This window comes from Podarcis filfolensis, assembly GCF_964270895.1.
Source record: "Podarcis filfolensis genome assembly, chromosome: 10".
NCBI lineage: Eukaryota > Metazoa > Chordata > Lepidosauria > Squamata > Lacertidae > Podarcis > Podarcis filfolensis.
The window spans coordinates 35505827-35522925 of record NC_139612.1 but is presented as its reverse complement, the minus strand read 5'-3'; the positions used below and the strand labels follow the sequence as shown (position 1 = coordinate 35522925).

The 17099-nt window shown below is 38.7% G+C and overlaps 2 protein-coding genes across 3 annotated transcripts in view; both read right to left on the bottom strand.

Annotated features, from left to right (window-relative positions):
• PTPRQ (protein tyrosine phosphatase receptor type Q) overlaps window positions 1-11891 on the bottom strand; it is a 103041-nt gene extending 91150 nt beyond the window's left edge. For both annotated transcript variants that reach the window (XM_083573278.1, XM_083573279.1), the window contains exons 1-12: window positions 11868-11891; window positions 11244-11344; window positions 10134-10271; window positions 9038-9173; window positions 8337-8588; window positions 7037-7254; window positions 5998-6184; window positions 5592-5876; window positions 4607-4891; window positions 3565-3834; window positions 2161-2421; window positions 34-164 (exon numbers count right to left, since the gene is read on the bottom strand). In XM_083573278.1, coding sequence (XP_083429404.1) covers window positions 34-164; window positions 2161-2421; window positions 3565-3834; window positions 4607-4891; window positions 5592-5876; window positions 5998-6184; window positions 7037-7254; window positions 8337-8588; window positions 9038-9173; window positions 10134-10271; window positions 11244-11291 — 2211 coding nt within the window. In that variant the 5' untranslated portion in view covers window positions 11292-11344; window positions 11868-11891. The remainder of the gene's footprint in view (window positions 1-33; window positions 165-2160; window positions 2422-3564; window positions 3835-4606; window positions 4892-5591; window positions 5877-5997; window positions 6185-7036; window positions 7255-8336; window positions 8589-9037; window positions 9174-10133; window positions 10272-11243; window positions 11345-11867) is intronic.
• A 3954-nt stretch (window positions 11892-15845) lies between these two features.
• The window catches only part of OTOGL (otogelin like), an 81526-nt gene continuing 80272 nt past the window's right edge, over window positions 15846-17099 (bottom strand). Inside the window, exon 58 of the mRNA XM_083574817.1 lies at window positions 15846-16427. Coding sequence (XP_083430943.1) covers window positions 16227-16427 — 201 coding nt within the window. The 3' untranslated portion in view covers window positions 15846-16226. The remainder of the gene's footprint in view (window positions 16428-17099) is intronic.

Sequence of the window (17099 nt, the reverse complement as noted above, 5' to 3'; positions counted from 1 at the left end):
GTGATATAAAACAGATGTTTTTTTAAAACATACCATGAAAATACCTGCATGGTTAATGCATGTGACTTCATACTGCTGAAAGTTTCCATCTGCTCTATCCCAAATAATCTGTATTGAAATATCTGTAACTCTGCCTTCACATACATTTAGTGGAACTGCAAGGCCTGCAAAATATGTGAAACATGTACATCATACATTTCATTTCTCATGTCATAATAAAGAGCCAGAGTGGATGAATGTCTGAGCCTTTTGGATTTCTGCCATATCCAAATGTACCAGCAGAGACCTTTCATCAACTATGTTCAACCCCAGCACTCGGTTTACTTCAACTTATGAGTTATCCTTTATTTTCAAAAGTAGTTCTGCAATAAAGAAGCTTATAAATGCTTTGAATGTCAGAAAGACACACACACACACATACACACACACTATCTTTATATACTAGAGCAGGTATGTATGGCCAAATTCTGTTTCCCCAAATACTTCTTTAGGGCCAAGAACAAGTCAATTTTTACCGCAGTGTCAGTAAATTTGGGTTGAGACATCAAGGACCTTCTAGCGCTTTAGCGGTAAACACACACAGGTAGCCATTCCTGCTTTAGAGACTATGGATCGTATCCAACAATTAGTCAGTTTGTGCAATGGGACTTCTTCTCGCCCTGTGCACACCAATGCCCCCCCCCAATCTTTTCTGGAGCAGAATTGGAAGGGGCACACAGGGAGAGGAGGAAGAGAAACATTGTGCAGACAGAAGTCCTTACACTAATAGGATGACTCCACTGGATACAACCCCTATTTGCTTTCCTATCTGTGTCGTTCTGTAGGCCCTAGCCTCTTTGCTTAGATAAAATACTGTATTTCCATCCATTCTCATCTTGGGGTCCCCCCCCCCTGGGTAATTCAGTCCTCCATAATTTGTGGAATTCCATATAACAAATCCTGAAGACTCTTGTCTACATTTCCCTACCTCTACAGCCCATTCCTTCTGAATCTGTGTTCTTCCCATTCTCTTTGAAAAGTTAATTCTTGTTACACAACGTCCTACTGCAGCTCCAAATTCCTACTATTTTAGGATGAGATGAGCTGCAGTGAAGGCATAGCAAATGCCAAAACATAGAATCAGATGGTGATAAACCTCTCCATTTCCTCGAAGAGGTTTTCCCTTCTTGTGGGAAATTCAGTAATAGATTGTAATATTCCACAGAAAGATTTGTATTGTAAATACCAGAAAGATACTGTGTTAAAAATGTTATGTTTCCTGCTACACTTTTACTATTTGCTTAAAGTGTAACCCACTTCCATTTATTTCAGTGCCAAAAATTTGCATACAAGAAGGTGGGGAAATATGCAACTAAAAAGGAGATTGATGAACAGCCATGAAATCGGCAGGTTACACTTTCCCCCATTCTCTGTATTGTAGCAGGACTACATGAACATACAAAAAAAAATATTAAGGTTCATATACTTTGACTCAGCATCTAACCATTCCCCTATAAACATTGATTGCAGTTATTGGTAGAACCATCTGAGCCCTCAATATTACTGTACACAGAGAAATGCTAATGTGCATTAGAATCTGTGGTCTCAAATGCTGCATCACAAACACTGATACTGTTTATATCATCCAAGACTGCAATCCTATGCATACTTGTTAGGGAGTGAATTCCACTGCAATTTACATCCAAGAAAACATGCACAGCCTTAGGCTGAATATTTTGAACTACTAAGTTACCGAGAAGTTAAAAAATTATGATATAATATAATAAGTCAAGTAGATTTCCATGCATGCAATGGGACTCCCCCTTCCTTTTCTTTCCTGGTGTAAACTAAATATATGCTTTTGAGATACAGGGCTGTAGGGCAGAGAAGTTATGGAAATCCCATTGTGCACCATGATGTCTGCTGCATGAACAGAACTGCAGTGTTGGATATAACCTATAATTTTATAGACAATATATTATGTCATCAATAAAAACATTAAGATGCTAATAAATCAGCAATGCCAACATGAGTCCACAACTATCAACATAAGTTAATCAGAAATAGCCCTGACAAATACTTCCACATATAGTTATGAAAACAATATATGGACTAGACAAATTACAGCAAGATTTCATACTGAAGGAAGAGGATGTAATCACATAACCTTAAATAACTTACATGTTCTTATAGCTGGCGGGTGGTATACAGAACTTAACATAGATCCACTTGTAGTGGAAACAAAAAAATCGTATTCCGTGCCCGGGATTAAATTCTCTATAGTTACTTTCCCATCAGTTGACAAAGTTGTAGTTGCATTAGGGCCTCTTTTACTCATGACGTGTAAGCCATCAAAGACTCCAACAGCAGGCATTTGAACAAATAAAACCACAGAATGACTTTGAACTTCATAGGGGATGACAATCTGTACTGGTTTGGGTTCTAGAGTGACAACAGAAGGAGGGATCAGATCAAACATGTTTTATAAACAGCTGTAAATTAGAACAGTAAATGTAGACCACATGTTTTTAATGCAGGGGACTATAAAGTAAGGATTGTCAGATACAATATTGTTGGCAAACAATGGATTTTATAGTGGTGCTATAGTGGTCAACACAAATACATTTCAATGGAAGCATCAAGAGGGTTTAATGCTTTGACAATCCAAGCTGTTCAGAAGAGTAATCAACTCCTGATTGACTGGCCTAAGGTCTGATTTAATGTTCCAGCTGAACTTTCTCACATCTATGCCATCTCATCAAAATATGGGTATCAACTACTAAACTAAAGAAATAAAATTTATGGAACAATGGAAATGGTCATGCCACTTTGACAAACTATGTAGTGTTCATATTTCGTGTGTTGCCTACTGTTTTAGAATACTATCTTTTCTGCACAACCTTACATGTATTTGAAGTGAATTATAGGTATTCTTTCTAAAATGACTGTTGAAAAACATTACCATACACATTCTCTTGCTCTCAGGCCATGTGTCATTATTTTGAAGGGGGGACGGGGAACCACTGTGCTCTCATTCCCAATCAAGCCAGTTGATGGTTGGCAATGAAAGTAATGTCTCATTTCCACAAGGCAACAATTCCAAAATATTGTGTTAGCGTGCTTTGAAATAAATTCTGCTTCTATCGTCTACTTCATATTATGGCAACCTACTTGTGCAATGGATTTCCATTCACACAAATAAGACATTCCCTTCCTCTCTTCCACACCCATAATCTATCTGCTTTGGAAGGTTGGGGTACTGGGACTGCAGAGAGAAGGGAGGGAGGAGAAGTCCTGCTAGCATAATGTTAGCTCTCACCATAAGACTTTCCTTCACAGGCTTTAATCCTGATCCAACTGATAAACATGCATACTGGATTACAGCAACTACTACTAATAAATATACTTCTTTTAGACTGCATTCTTATACCCACTATGAATGAGCCCCATTTAACTCAACAGGACTTACTTTTGAGTAGACATGTGTCTGCAATGGCACAACTGATATACAACAATTTAAAGGGGGGATATCCTAATAACAATGTTTCTTTCCCCTCCCTCAAAAAAAGTCTTAAAACATCTTACTAAGAGTGCATTGAATGGTAATTAGATCACTCTTGTTTCCATTTGTTACTGTAGCCACTCCTATTTCATAAGTCATTCCAGGTATTAGGAGTTCAATTTTAAAACTCTCCGTATTGTTTACTAAGAACACCATGTTTTTATCCTCAACTGCAGATGGTTTTGCTTGGATATAGGATTCCTGGCCCTCTTGTGGCAGTTTCCAGTAGATAATTACATGGTCCTCTCCTATATCTTCTGGATGGATGAATACATTCGTAGGTGGGCTGACACCTAAACAAAGAAAATGATATCTACAGTGCATATCAGATAGACAAATTATTCCTAGTTGATTAGCTCTCCTTTTAAAACTTGGTTCTCAGTTGAGAAGGATGCATGCAGTCACTGATGGAAAAAGCATGTATTGTTTCAGCCATAGCTTCACAAAAATACCGTATTTTTCCATCTATAAGACGCCCCCATGTATAAGACGCCCCCTATTTTGGGGGACTCAGATTTAAGAAAATGGGGGGTGTATCCATGTATAAGACGCCCCTAATTTTTGACATTATTTTTTAGGGAAAAAACCTAGTCTTATACACGGGAAAAAAACGGTAATTATTTTAGAATATTGACATTCCTTCATGGTTACTAAAATGGGAGAAGTGCATAAATTGTAACACAAGTCCTCTAACAACTTGGATAAACATTTTAAATTTTAGCAGAAAAGGAGGAGACATTCTTACTAATTTCCCCTTCCCCTGCAGTTCCATGTCCTTTACAACCCAGGAGCAAACATCTGGCACCATAAGGGATTGCAGGGAGAGGGGGGACTGAATAAAAATAAGATTGCTGAAGAATGAGGATTTGAGGTTGTTGTTTTTCTTACAATCAAGTGGTGTATAAATTTTGTGAAATAAATAATTAACTGCATGCTGAAGTTATCTGTAGATGCTATCATCTTCCATATGTCTTCCTTTTGTTTAGGAGTCCTAGGACATATATCCTAAATTACTACCTGTTAAAAGTAATTATGCACATTGTTTATAAAATGAAAATTATGTACCTGTTACTATTAACATAGGATCCTCGTAGCAGCTTAGAGTTCCCTTTTCAGCTACACTTTGAATCTGTAGCTGATACTGATGGTATGGCTTGAGATTTCCAATTACAGCAGAAGTGTTACTTTTTCCAAATGGAATGGCTTCCCACTTTGTTGTTCCACTCTCTAAGATGCTAATTAGGTAGTGATGAAAGGATGCATTACATGGGCTCATTGGAGAATCCCACTGCAAAACTATTTCTGATGATGTCACCCGTGTTGCCTTTACATTGAGTAAATGTGATGGCCCTAATGATCAAAAGATGGGAAAACAGAATTCTGATATAAATGTAGCTGTTGGTACAAATACCATAGACAAATAACAGAAGGTGCAATAAATAAAATATTTACAGTCTATTGGCTGGACTCAACTACGTTGTTGTTGTTGTTTATTAAATATTTTTTAGATTTAAAGTCTTCAAATCTCTATCTCCCTATATTATTGTTTAACTTATGATATTTTCTCACACATACATTTTTGGCCCAGATTTCATCAATTTAGTGGTGCACAGTGTTGGAGGAAAGCACATACATTTCCTTCTCTGTGAATAGGAGAATAGGAGAAATTACTTGCAAAAATGTGTACATTTGTTAAAATTGAATAGAAAAATTGGGGGTTTGGGGGGGAAGTCACACAAAAATTCTTGAGAATTATTATGAAGATTTTTAAAAAATCTTAAATTGCTGCAGAAATGTGGAGAACTAGACTGCGAGGTTTGAAAAATGAGAAAGTGAAAGAACCAAAATTGGCAGGTCTTTCCATCCCTACTCATAACTAACTCTTAAGTCCCATTGATTTAAGTGGGTCTACTCCAACCAACATTTGATTCTGATTTTTTTATGCAGAGATTTAAAGATCATGATAAAACACAATATATTATTTTTCCATGGATGACATATATTAAAAATGTGCTACATTAATATCATATTTTATTGTAATGCAACTTACTTGTCTCTAGCATCCTCACTGGGTGTAAGCTAATATGTGCCCCTTCAGGGCTTCTTGCTGATAATAAAAAATTATACAAACGACCGGGGCACAATTTCAAAATTTTTGTTTGCGTTGAATTTAGAGTAAAAGTTTCAGAATGTTGTTCTGAAAGTTCAAAGTAGTATTTAATACTGAGCTGAAAGTCTGAAGTAAACCAGCCAATCAAACTGCTCCAAAAAAGTGCTGCTTCATCTGTGCCAAAATCCTGCACCTTAAATGTGAAGTTTTCAGGAACAGAGGACACTGAAAAGAACAATTTTTAAAACTTTAAATCCAAATGCCATTTTTGATCATAAAATTTAAATTATTCTTCATTAAAAGTATCTTTTAATAAAATGTTTGATAGCAGTAATAAAATAATTACATTCATATTTGCAAATATAGGGCAATGGGATATAGCAGAAGAAAGGCATGAAAAAGTAATTTGGACCACTAGAATTTCGCTGAAATGCATAACAATCAGTTTCATTTTCTGGGATCATTGGCAGAGAAGAGAACTCAGATTGTCCAAAATATGGGGAGTCATCTGTCCATGAGAGATGTCCTTCTTCCTGCAAGAATCAAAATTACTGTAATAAATTCCTCCTTGTTTTAGATAACTGCATTCCACAATACACCTGATATACTTCAAACAAGTGCCATGCCTTGTTCCTTTTGAGCAAGCTCATTAGGCAGGCTGTCAAAACATGTTTCTTTTTAGGCAGGCATTTGACCTTCTAGTATACTGGGAATTGTTGGGTTTTTTCCTCCTACTATATGAGATCAGTTGTTGAATTTGGCTATTTTTTTATTCTTGTCCTCCACTTGAGAGATTCAAGTGAATTAAAAGTGCATTGTAACTTAATTAATTAAAATAAAGCTGCCATTCCATCCTTGGAAGCAGTGCTTGATTATATAAGTCTCCCCTCAAAAACCCCAGATACTTTCCTTGCTATGTCAGGGCAATTTGAGTCAAGGTGGTGCTGTGGTCTAAACCACTGAGCCTCTTGGGCTTGCCGATCAGAAGGTCGGCGGTTTGAATCCCCACGAAGGGGTGAGCTCCCATTGTTTCCAACCTAGCAGTTCGAAAGCGCTTCAAAGTGCAAGTAGATAAATAGGCACCGCTCCGGCAGGAAGGTAAACGGCATTTCCGTGTGCTGCTCTGGTTCGCCAGAAGTGACTTAGTCATGCTGGCCACATGACCTGGAAGCTGTCTGTGGACAAACGCCAGCTCCCTCGGCCAGTAAAGCGAGATGGGCGTCGCAACCCCAGAGTCGTCGGCGACTTGACTTAATGGTCAGGGGTCCCTTTACCTTTTTAAGTTCTACCAGCTGCAAGGGCTCCAACTAGAAATGCATGTAAAAAGTACAAATGACTGAGCAGGGCTGGATCTAACATACTAACCTCAGATATAGCATACTGACCTTGATGTCATTGAGACCTGTCCATAGCACGATTACGTGACTGAATGACCGCAGATAAGAAGTAAGAAATGCATGTTCTTCTTTATTCTTTATATCAACAAGATGCGCCCCACTTGAAAATAATTCACAGCTCTGTTGTGCCACACTCCAAGGCTTGCTTTCTTTACTTACTTTATAACAGCCATGCTTGAAAGCTGTCCAACCATCTGAACACAAACCTAAAATGGACATATAATTCCAGTATTCCAAAATCATTTCTCAACACACATGCACACATGACTAAATAAATCTATTTTCCTATATGATGGCGGTTAAATTAAGCATACCTACCACACCCACTATTTTTTCTAAAACAAATTAAATCATTGTAGTTTTATACAAGTCTCATAAAGGATGCTCTTAAAAGTCTGCTTGAGTTGTAGTGGAATAACAATGCCTGTATTCACATCACAGTTTGTAGATTGATACCATGAATAGCACTATGTCAGTTAATGGGCATATTTATACTGTATTGTATTAGTAAAACGTTAAGTTAACTTAAGGAAGTTCAGGGGGGAAAGTTTCCCGTTACCTCCTTCCACTTTCAGACAACTAAGGCCTCTCTGGAACGTGGGATAGGCTGTGGTGGGAGGGTGGGGCAGATGTCAAGGACCAGAACCAGGTGATGGAAGTGTGGATTGTCACTAGATGAACCTATGGGGCACTGCCATCTTCTAACTCCAGTGATTCATAGGTTCATAAGCATACAGTGATATCAGCCTGGTTTCACTCATATTTTAATTGGTTAAATCCAGTGCTATTTTTCTAGAAAAAGAGGTGCCAGAACTCACAATGAACACCACCCTAATTCTCTTAGAATGGCAATGGCACACACCTGAAAGGTGCCAGAACTGAGTTCTGGCGAGTTCTGTCTGGAAAAAAGCCCTGGTTATACCTGTATTCTACTCCTTTGTTTAAATTACAAATGGCCTACATGGAGCAACCAGACACTCTCCTATCCAGGCATTGGTCATTTCTAAATTCAGTATACAGTGGTACCTCAGGTTAAATACTTAATTCGTTCCGGAGGTCCGTCCTTAACCTGAAACTGTTCTTAACCTGAAGCACCACTTTAGCTAATAGGGCCTCTTGCTGCCACCGTGCCGCCGGAGCACTTCTTATCCTGAAGCAAAGTTCTTAACCTGAAGCACTATTTCTGGGTTAGCGGAGTCTGTAACCTGAAGCATATGTAACCTGAGGTACCACTGTATTAGATGCTTTTAGACCAGGAATAGCAAAATACAAAATTTGAAGTACACACCTGTTTCAATGTGAACATCCAGCATCTGAGACACATTAACAAAATCCAAGTGAAGCTGTTTAAATTTAAAACTAAAAGTGTACAAAGTTGCAGGTCTCAGATCTGTCCATTCATAGAAGACCTCATTATGCTTAAACATCCGAGAAATGTTATTACATGAAATTTCAACAGAAAAATCGTTAGCTAGAATATTCCAGCTAAACAATGCACTAGTACTTGTCACGTGTGTTTTGACAATGTCTGAAATTCCACCTGCAAACCAAATTAGAAAATTTCATCAGATTGATAGGGGGGAAATATTCACACAATTTTAAAAAAAATAAAATTTCCAAAGTAATAGATTGGGGTGTGTGAGAGACTGTTTCTGTTCAATATCAACTTGGCTATTATAAAATATTAAATGTAATCATATACCTTTTCCATCTTAGTCTGTGATTATGTTAAAAGTAAGTCCTACATTGTTGTACAGGCCCCCTCCCAGTTAGGCACGTCCAATATGTGTGCGGCCGTGTATACGAGCATCAGACCAAACCCAGAAGTGACCCAGAAACAGCATAAAGATGTCACTAAAACATCACTAAAAGGGCAAAGGAGGGTGTTTGCAGGCTTTTTCAATGGGTTTCAATTATATGCGATTTCACCAAAGTGTGTGGTGTCTCGGAATGTAACCCCCGCATAAACGGGGGGCTGCCTGTACTTACGTGTCTTGAATGATTTTGCATGTAGAATTTTCCCATTCTTCAGTGACTGCACCATCACATCATATTTCTTCCCTTCTTCAAGCAGAATTGTAACATTTTGTGCTTTTAATTGAGTTGTGGAAACACTTTTCACATTCTGCAATTTAAAAGTGTGCTATTTTGTTTTGTTTATTTTAAGAATTAATATTGCACTGTATCTGAGGCAGTAGTTCTAAATACAGTATTAATCAAAGAGCATCTCATCCTCCCCTCCCTCAAGTTCCATCTTCCATGAGAAAAAGGTCATTTTCTATTGCAGCTCTCAAATTCTGGCATGCCTTTCCATGCATCTATGCCTCCCACCCTGTAATCTTTCTGCAACAATGTTTCCTCCCTCTTGCCTCTAATCTATATTATTACAGTGCTACCTGGGGTTAAGGGTACCTCGGGTTAAGAACTTGATTCGTTCTGGAGGTCTGTTCTTAACCTGAAACTGTTCTTAACTTGAGGTACCACTTTAGCTAATGGGGCCTCCCGCTGCCACAGTGCCACCACCACATGATTTCTGTTCTCATCCTGAAGTAAAGTTCTTAATCCGAGGTACTATTTCTGGGTTAGCGGAGTCTGTAACCTGAAGTGTCTGTAACCCGAGATACCACTTGTATAGGCATTCTGTTTTGCTGACTGGTTTGTTTTTATTGTGGTTTCAATTTCTTTTATGGTTTTGTTGTTTATCACAAGCACCCAGGTTATAATCATTCAAATGGCATTTCTATTAGAATGGTCTATAACTAAAAGAGCTATAGAGAGTCCAGCAAGTGCAACAACAGACTCATTTACTATTACATTCAGGAGAAATAAAGGTCAGATTGCCTAATACCATGTGGACTGGAAGGGTCCTTATAACATCTTCCCTTTTTAGACTTCCTTTTTTCCAACCCATAGGATTACATAAATTTTATTTTCAAAGGTTAATCATTTTCTCTTAAACTTTCTTTAGACAACCAAAACATCCTTGCCAACATTATTTTTTAAGCAAACATGTTCAACCAAATCCTGCAATCAAATCAAATTAGTGTAACTGCTGAAAGCATGTGATGCTAAGCATACAGCCTACTTTTTGAGCCAAGTCATCAGTGAGGTGATATGTTACAACATAAAAATCTGGATTCCTCCCTTTCGGAAACTCTGACCACTCCAAGAAAATGGCTCTAGATGGCTTCTTTACTTGACCACACTTCAGGCCACCAGATATCTGCAATGCAAAGATGAAGTATATGTCAAACGATAATCAACTGCATATTTGGGGGGAAACAATATATTGTTGCTACATATCACTTAGCAGTCATCAAAGCTCATATCTACCTAGCTTGATATTATGAACTTATCTAGATTGTAATGCTCAGCTGCATTAAACTGCCATCTTACCAAGAGGTTTTTCTTTGACTAGGAAAGTAAACTAAACTTCTGGGCATGTGCAAATCTGCATGGATCTTTGGGGATACACAACCTTCAAGCATTCATGAGTATTTAGTATAGACACTGGACACCCTGAAAATGGCACATTGCAGGACTTAGATCTGCATGCTCATGACATCATCCCAGAAGCAAGGAGATCTTACATGAGGGCACCTTTTTGAGTTGATTTGTTATGTACTGAGTTGAATAGGATCCAAACTGCAGCAGTCTGATTGGTCCTAGAACAATAGGATCCAAAAGGCAGCAGTCTGATTGGTCCTAGAACAATGCAGCAGTATGATTGGTTGGCAGGAACCACCCAATCATGCTCCAGATAGAAGTGAATCCACAACCTGATTGGCTTACAGTAGAATTCCGGAATTAGCCAATCATGTGCAGCCCATTGTGTAAATAATGTATATAAAGCAGATGCTTTGAGGGGACTTTCATTCATTCCTCCTCACCACTATGAGCTGAATAAAGAGCATGAAATCACTTTGCGACTCTGAGTATATTTTATGATTTAAAAGGATACAGTTTGCCAAATGGTTTGCTATGAAGCTTAGACGGGGATAATGCAGACAATGTCTGCATTCTCCTTAGAATCTTTAAATTCTCCTTAGCTTTCCCTTTAAGTGTGCAGCTTAACAAATCAAACCATAGTTTGTTGTAATTCATGAAGCAATTTGTTATTGTAATTGAAACATAGCTCACTTTATGCAAACATGACAAATATTGCTAAGACAAAACAGAGCTCATGATGTCTTACCTGAAATGCACACTGCATAACAATAAGTAACCAAACCGCTTTGTCCATAGAGCAGGATTGCTTTGGCTCTCAGATTTTGGTTTGCGTCAGAATCCCAATAGCTAAATTATGGTTGCATAAATGTAGAAATATAAGGTAATTAATATAGCAGCACTCACTTGCTTTCATTTCTGTTGCACTGCTTTTTTTCATCTACTGCATTATTAGCTAAGCATAGGCGTAACCAGGATTGGGGGGGGGGGGTGGAAGACTTCTGTTAGGAGGGGCAGAACCTCAGATTTGTATTGATTTTGATTGATTTGGGGGGGGGAAGCTGCCTCCCCGCCCGCCCCTTGACTAAGCCCATGAGGCTAAGCTTTCAGTTATACACACTTGCCAGCAAAAAGAAGCAACCTTTCTGCCTTACTGCGAGAAGTTTTGTGTGTTTGTGTGTGTGTGTGTGTGTGTGTGTGTTTAGAATAGTTTGTCGTCCAGTCCATTTAGTTCTCACATGCGCTTTTACGCACTAAGAGGGAGGGGAGAAAGGAAGCCCCCAAACGCACGTGCGAAAGAAACCTCCCTCCCATTCTTCCCCGGAGCCCTTTTCAAATCTTCGCGCTCCCTCTCCCAAAGCACAGAACCCACCTGCTGGCAAAGGGAAGGGAAGGCCGCCTTCGGCGAGCAGCCGCCGTCTTCTCCTGCGTGGCCCGCTCTTCCTTGGCGCGCGCGCTTTCTGGTCCCCGTGTCCAATTACTTCTGGCGAGTCTCGCCTTTTCCCCTTCTTTAGGCTGCTGCGGGGGGTGCGTGGGAAGGGAGGTCTCCATGGAAACTTGAGGAGGGGAGGAAAGGAAGGCGAGTCAGCAGCGGGGGCTTTGACACCTTCGTTCTCAGGTCCATAGGGAACGTGCGCTCTCACCCCCCCCCCTTTAAAAAAACTTTGCCTTAAGAATCCAATCGGAATCCTGAGCTCCAAACTGCATTTGGAATTAGACAAATCCGGATAGCTATAAACGCTCAGTTTATTTTTAACGAAGGAGGGGAATTCTGTTTGGGGGAGGAGGGGGGTTAGGATTGGGGTGTGTTTTTTTAAAGATTCAGGAGATTTGCATTAATTACAATGCAGAAGACCCAGCAAAGCCTTAAGACTGGAAGACCCACAGGCACACAATGGCTCAAGGGTCACTCGGAGAAAACGAAATGGAAGCTTGAAATCCATTTCTCTTCAGAGGAGGAATACCTGAAGGGCAGGGAGAGGAGGGTTGGATTTGCATGACTTCTGTAAAAAAATAAAATAAAAAATCCTCCCAAATTTAATCAAACTGACCAATTATATAGTTACATTCACCAGATGCCTAAAGCTCCAGATCACCCCGTAAGAAATTTGTTTCAATTTTTGTGGACAGGTGTTCATGGACATTACAGCCTCACACTGAAAAGGACAGTGAAAATGGCATGCTGTCATCACTCAAGGATTCAAACTGAGTTGACCAAAGGTTTATCCAATCTCCACGAAAAGCCCAACCCTAGAGCATCTGAACTAGCCCAAAGTCGTTTCAGGGGGAAAGGTGGGGTATTAGAAAAATAGAATTGTAGAGTTGGGAGGGACAACAAGGGTCATTCTAGTCTAACTCACTGCAGTGGAGGATTTATTTATTTTTTAATTTTTTGCTCAAAATGGAGCTCAAACCTATGACCAAGAGATTAAGGGTCTCATGCTCTACAGACCGGGCTATTTTATTATTACATTTCTATACTGGCCTTCATACCCAGATGGATGTGTTCTGCCACCTCTGTCATGTGCTTTGAACTAGCAGTTTCTGGGAATTGCAGTGCTGTTTCACTCATGCTGCTTGTGGACTCCCCATAGGGATCTGGTTGATCTCTATGAGAATAGAGTGCTGGGCTAGGTAGGCCTTTGACCTGATCTGGCAGGGCTCTTGTTAGGTTTCCAAATCTAGTCTAAGCTTTTATCAAAACACTGAACATCCCAAAGGAAAGGGGTAAGCTAACTTTAAGAGGGGATACTTACACATTAAAAACTACATTTATAAACCTCTTGTAGCCTCCTGCAATGTTTTGAAATTACCTATGTAGATCATTCCAAAATCTGATAACTCTTCTGTTTTAAAATATGGAGATAAAGCAAATCACGGTGGTGACAGTTGAAATTCTAGACCCAGTTGACAAATTAACTACAGTTCTGGATAGAGCATCCACCTGAGAGTTCTTAAATAACTCAGATGTGAAATTGCCGGTCTAATGACAAAATGATGCAACTCGGCCTTAAAATCAGTTGCCACATTTAACACAATTTTTAAAAAAGAGAGCCAGTGGAGATCCAGGAAAGAACAAGTCAGTTTGTCCTTGGAGAACTGGCGGAAATCATGTAAGACTTGCTGAAGCAGAACTAGCATGATTTGTGCAGTTAAGTCCCGTCACTAACCTTTTAGATTTCTTTGAATGTGTCAAGGAGCATAGAAAGAGATTATCTAGCTGGCATGGTGCTCTTGGGCTTTAAAAAAAAACTTCTGATGAAGTCTCAGCAAAGACTTCTAAAGCTTAGCATAGAGAGCCAGTGTGGTGTAGTGGTTAAGAGACGTAGTCTCGTAATCTGGTGAACTGGGTTCACGTCTCCGCTCCACATGCAGCTGCTGGGTGACCTTGGACTAGTCACACTTCTTTGAAGTCTCTCAGCCCCATTCACCCCACAGAGTGTTTGTTGTGAGGGAGGAAGGGAAAGGAGAATGTTAGCCGCTTTGAGACTCCTTCGGGTAGTGATAAAGCGGGATATCAAATCCAAACTCTTCTTCTTCTTATTATTAGCATAAGAGGACAGGTCAGTAACTGGTTAAGGAACAGGAAGCAAATAGGAATGAATTGAAAGCTCTCTGAATGGAGATGTAGAAAGTGGAGTCCCTGTCCCTTTTAACTTGTTCATAATTCATCTAGAGTTGAACTAAATGAGCTTCCGGTGTTATCTGGCTGGGATCTTCTTATGTTCCTAAGTTTTAAGAACAATGACAAAGTAAATGTGATACAATGTCTTAATATCAAACAGCTCCCTGCACCTGAAACAAACACTGCTTTACTGTAGAAATAAAAAACTATGTTGCTATTTGAATACATTTCAGTGCAATTATTTAACATTTGGTCTCAATTTGTTGCATACAATTCAGATATATCCAAAACTGTGTTTATGTTGCAGGAAGTAATATTGTATCTGCGTATATTTGTAGGATTTCCAGCATTGGGGCCACGGCTGTATTAGATGATTGGTGTAATACTGATGACACAGCGTATAAATAAGTTTTTAAAGGAAGATAAGCATAGATGCGGCTTTCTTGTGCAACAGTACTTTTCCTCCATATAATGGGGGTCATGTTCACTGATCATCTAGAATGCGAAACAGATACATTATAACTTTTGCCAAGCGTCAACTTTAAGTGACGGCCAGTCTTCAATAATCAGCATAAATACTCCTTTAAAAACAAAGCAAGTTATTTATGCTTGGGTGGTGCATTTTTTAAATCTTAATTAAGTAGATACTCCTTAAATAAAAATATTTTTCTTTTCCACTGCTTCTAGTGAACATTGTGAGTTAATTAAAAATATTCACAAAGTAAAACCAGGGGGCAAGCTACAGGTTACACCAGGAATGGGGAACATTTTTTTCTGTTGGGAGCTTTGAGCAGAGTCAGAGCCAAAAGTCAGAGTTTGCATACTGCAGGACTGCAAAGCACCTCCTCCTTCCCTCTCTAGTTCTGTCTCTCAGTCTCTCTCTCTCATACACACAAACACAGTGGAATAATTCATAGTAATGTGTCTTTTAAAATATATTTATTTACTTAATAGGATATGTAACAAAAGCACGGTATTCAGAAGTTGCAGGTAGGTCAACAATTCAATAATGCCCCATGGTTCTCAAGATGTGCTTAGATCAGCAGATTTGTATCTGAAAATAGTTTTGCACAGTCCAGAGTTTCACATGTGTTTATCTGAATTTGCTCTAATCTGCAAATCTAATATGCGTCATCGGATGTGGAACACCTCTTTCTCATGACTACACTAAGATTTAATATGATGAGGCGCTTGTCTGAAATCCTCAGATTGGTTTTAATACAGAGTGAGGAGCTTTCAGATTCTACATAAGGCACTAACTCCAGAAGTAACTATGCTCTTTCATTATAATGCACATTTTTAAATTCTCCCGATACTATTGTCAAAGTATCAGGCAATATACAGGTTATTCCAAAGCTGTAGTCTTTATTGCAGAACAATCACATATATTTATATCAAAAAGTTATCAAATATTTTCATCAAAATAGTAATATAATATCTTTAGATTGTTTAAATAATAGCAGTCCTCCCAAAGTAAAGGTGCATTTTCTTCTTTAACAGAAGTGTACATATATTTTGTATCACCTTTTAATCCAAGGGACATATCACAAACACCTGTAGCTCTTTTTGTAAACCCTGTAAATATCAAATCATGTCAGCAGTGATTAATTAGTAGTTTTCAGATACACTTTAACAGTAGCCACAAGATTCTGGGGATGTTCAAAAGGAACACAAAAAATGTAAAGTGTGCTGGAAGATAGAAAACAGTTTGCCAGTAATTTATTGCAAACATTTTACTGCAGTGTAACGTTTACAATAATTGTAAGTATAAATGAGTGATACCAATAGACATGCTAATAAGCTACAAAATGTTTCCAGTTATCATTAGGGACATGTTTGTGATTAGCATTGTTTATCATGAACTGATTAATTCACACATCTAAATGAAGTTAAGTCGATGACTAAAATGAACTAATTCTTGCATATATGTTAACATGTACAATTTTGCTGTAGCATTAAAACACTGAATACTATCAATTTTAATATATTTATGAAACGTGAAAAATATGTATATATATATTAATAAGATATTTATTAAATCTGAATACGATAATAAACATACAATAGCCTGTTTGGTTATGGTCTTCCATAAGATTCCAGACAATCTTAATTCCACTGGCATGAACAGTCTGTGGGCTCCTGGATGACATACAAGATTTCAGTGCCATTTCCTGAGCAGTAGAGTGGCACGGTGAGATTCTGCACTCCGTTTTCACGACAGCATTTACAGAATCTTAAATGGCTATTAATGTTGATATTAAAAATTGTGGCAGATGGACATTTTCCATCACAAGAAGCCACATTAATCTGTTAAGAGAGACAGAAAGAAGCAAGAAATCATCCGTTACTTGATGCTTTGGGGTGAGGAGGAAGGAAGCAATTTTTTTTTTTTTTTTTTGGTGAATGTCCACTTTGTGCACACCTCATCTAATGACTTCACAGGGCTGCTTCCCAAAGAGAACATTATCTGTAGGTAACTAGTTAGCCCTGGTTGCTACAGGCTGTTTTCAGAGCTGAATGGGGAAGTTACACTCCCCACCTCTTACTTCACAGGAAAGATAGAATCGCATAATTGCAGAGTTGGAATAGATCCCTCAACTAAAGCGTAAGAGGCTCAGAGTCCAACTCCTTACAAGTACACATGTGCCCTCAAGCAAACATCTGTTGTGCTTCCAATCTAAGGCAAACACAAATGAGAGAGAAAGAGAAGGTGATTTGTGCCCAGCAGGTCTCTGCTCAGCAACCTGACAGGGTATTGTCTCCATTCACCTACCAAAACATTTATCTAAAGCATTTGTTCAAGCCAAACATGGAGATACATCCATTCCCAGGAGATGCAGAAGAAAGAAGAGCTTAAAGAACTCGCCTCACATGCCAAATTTGCCATAAAAATATTCACCCTGCTCCGATAGTTTCATTTATCTGTAAAAATTAACTCATGTAACTTGAAAAACGAATTCAGCCCAATCCTAACCTTTG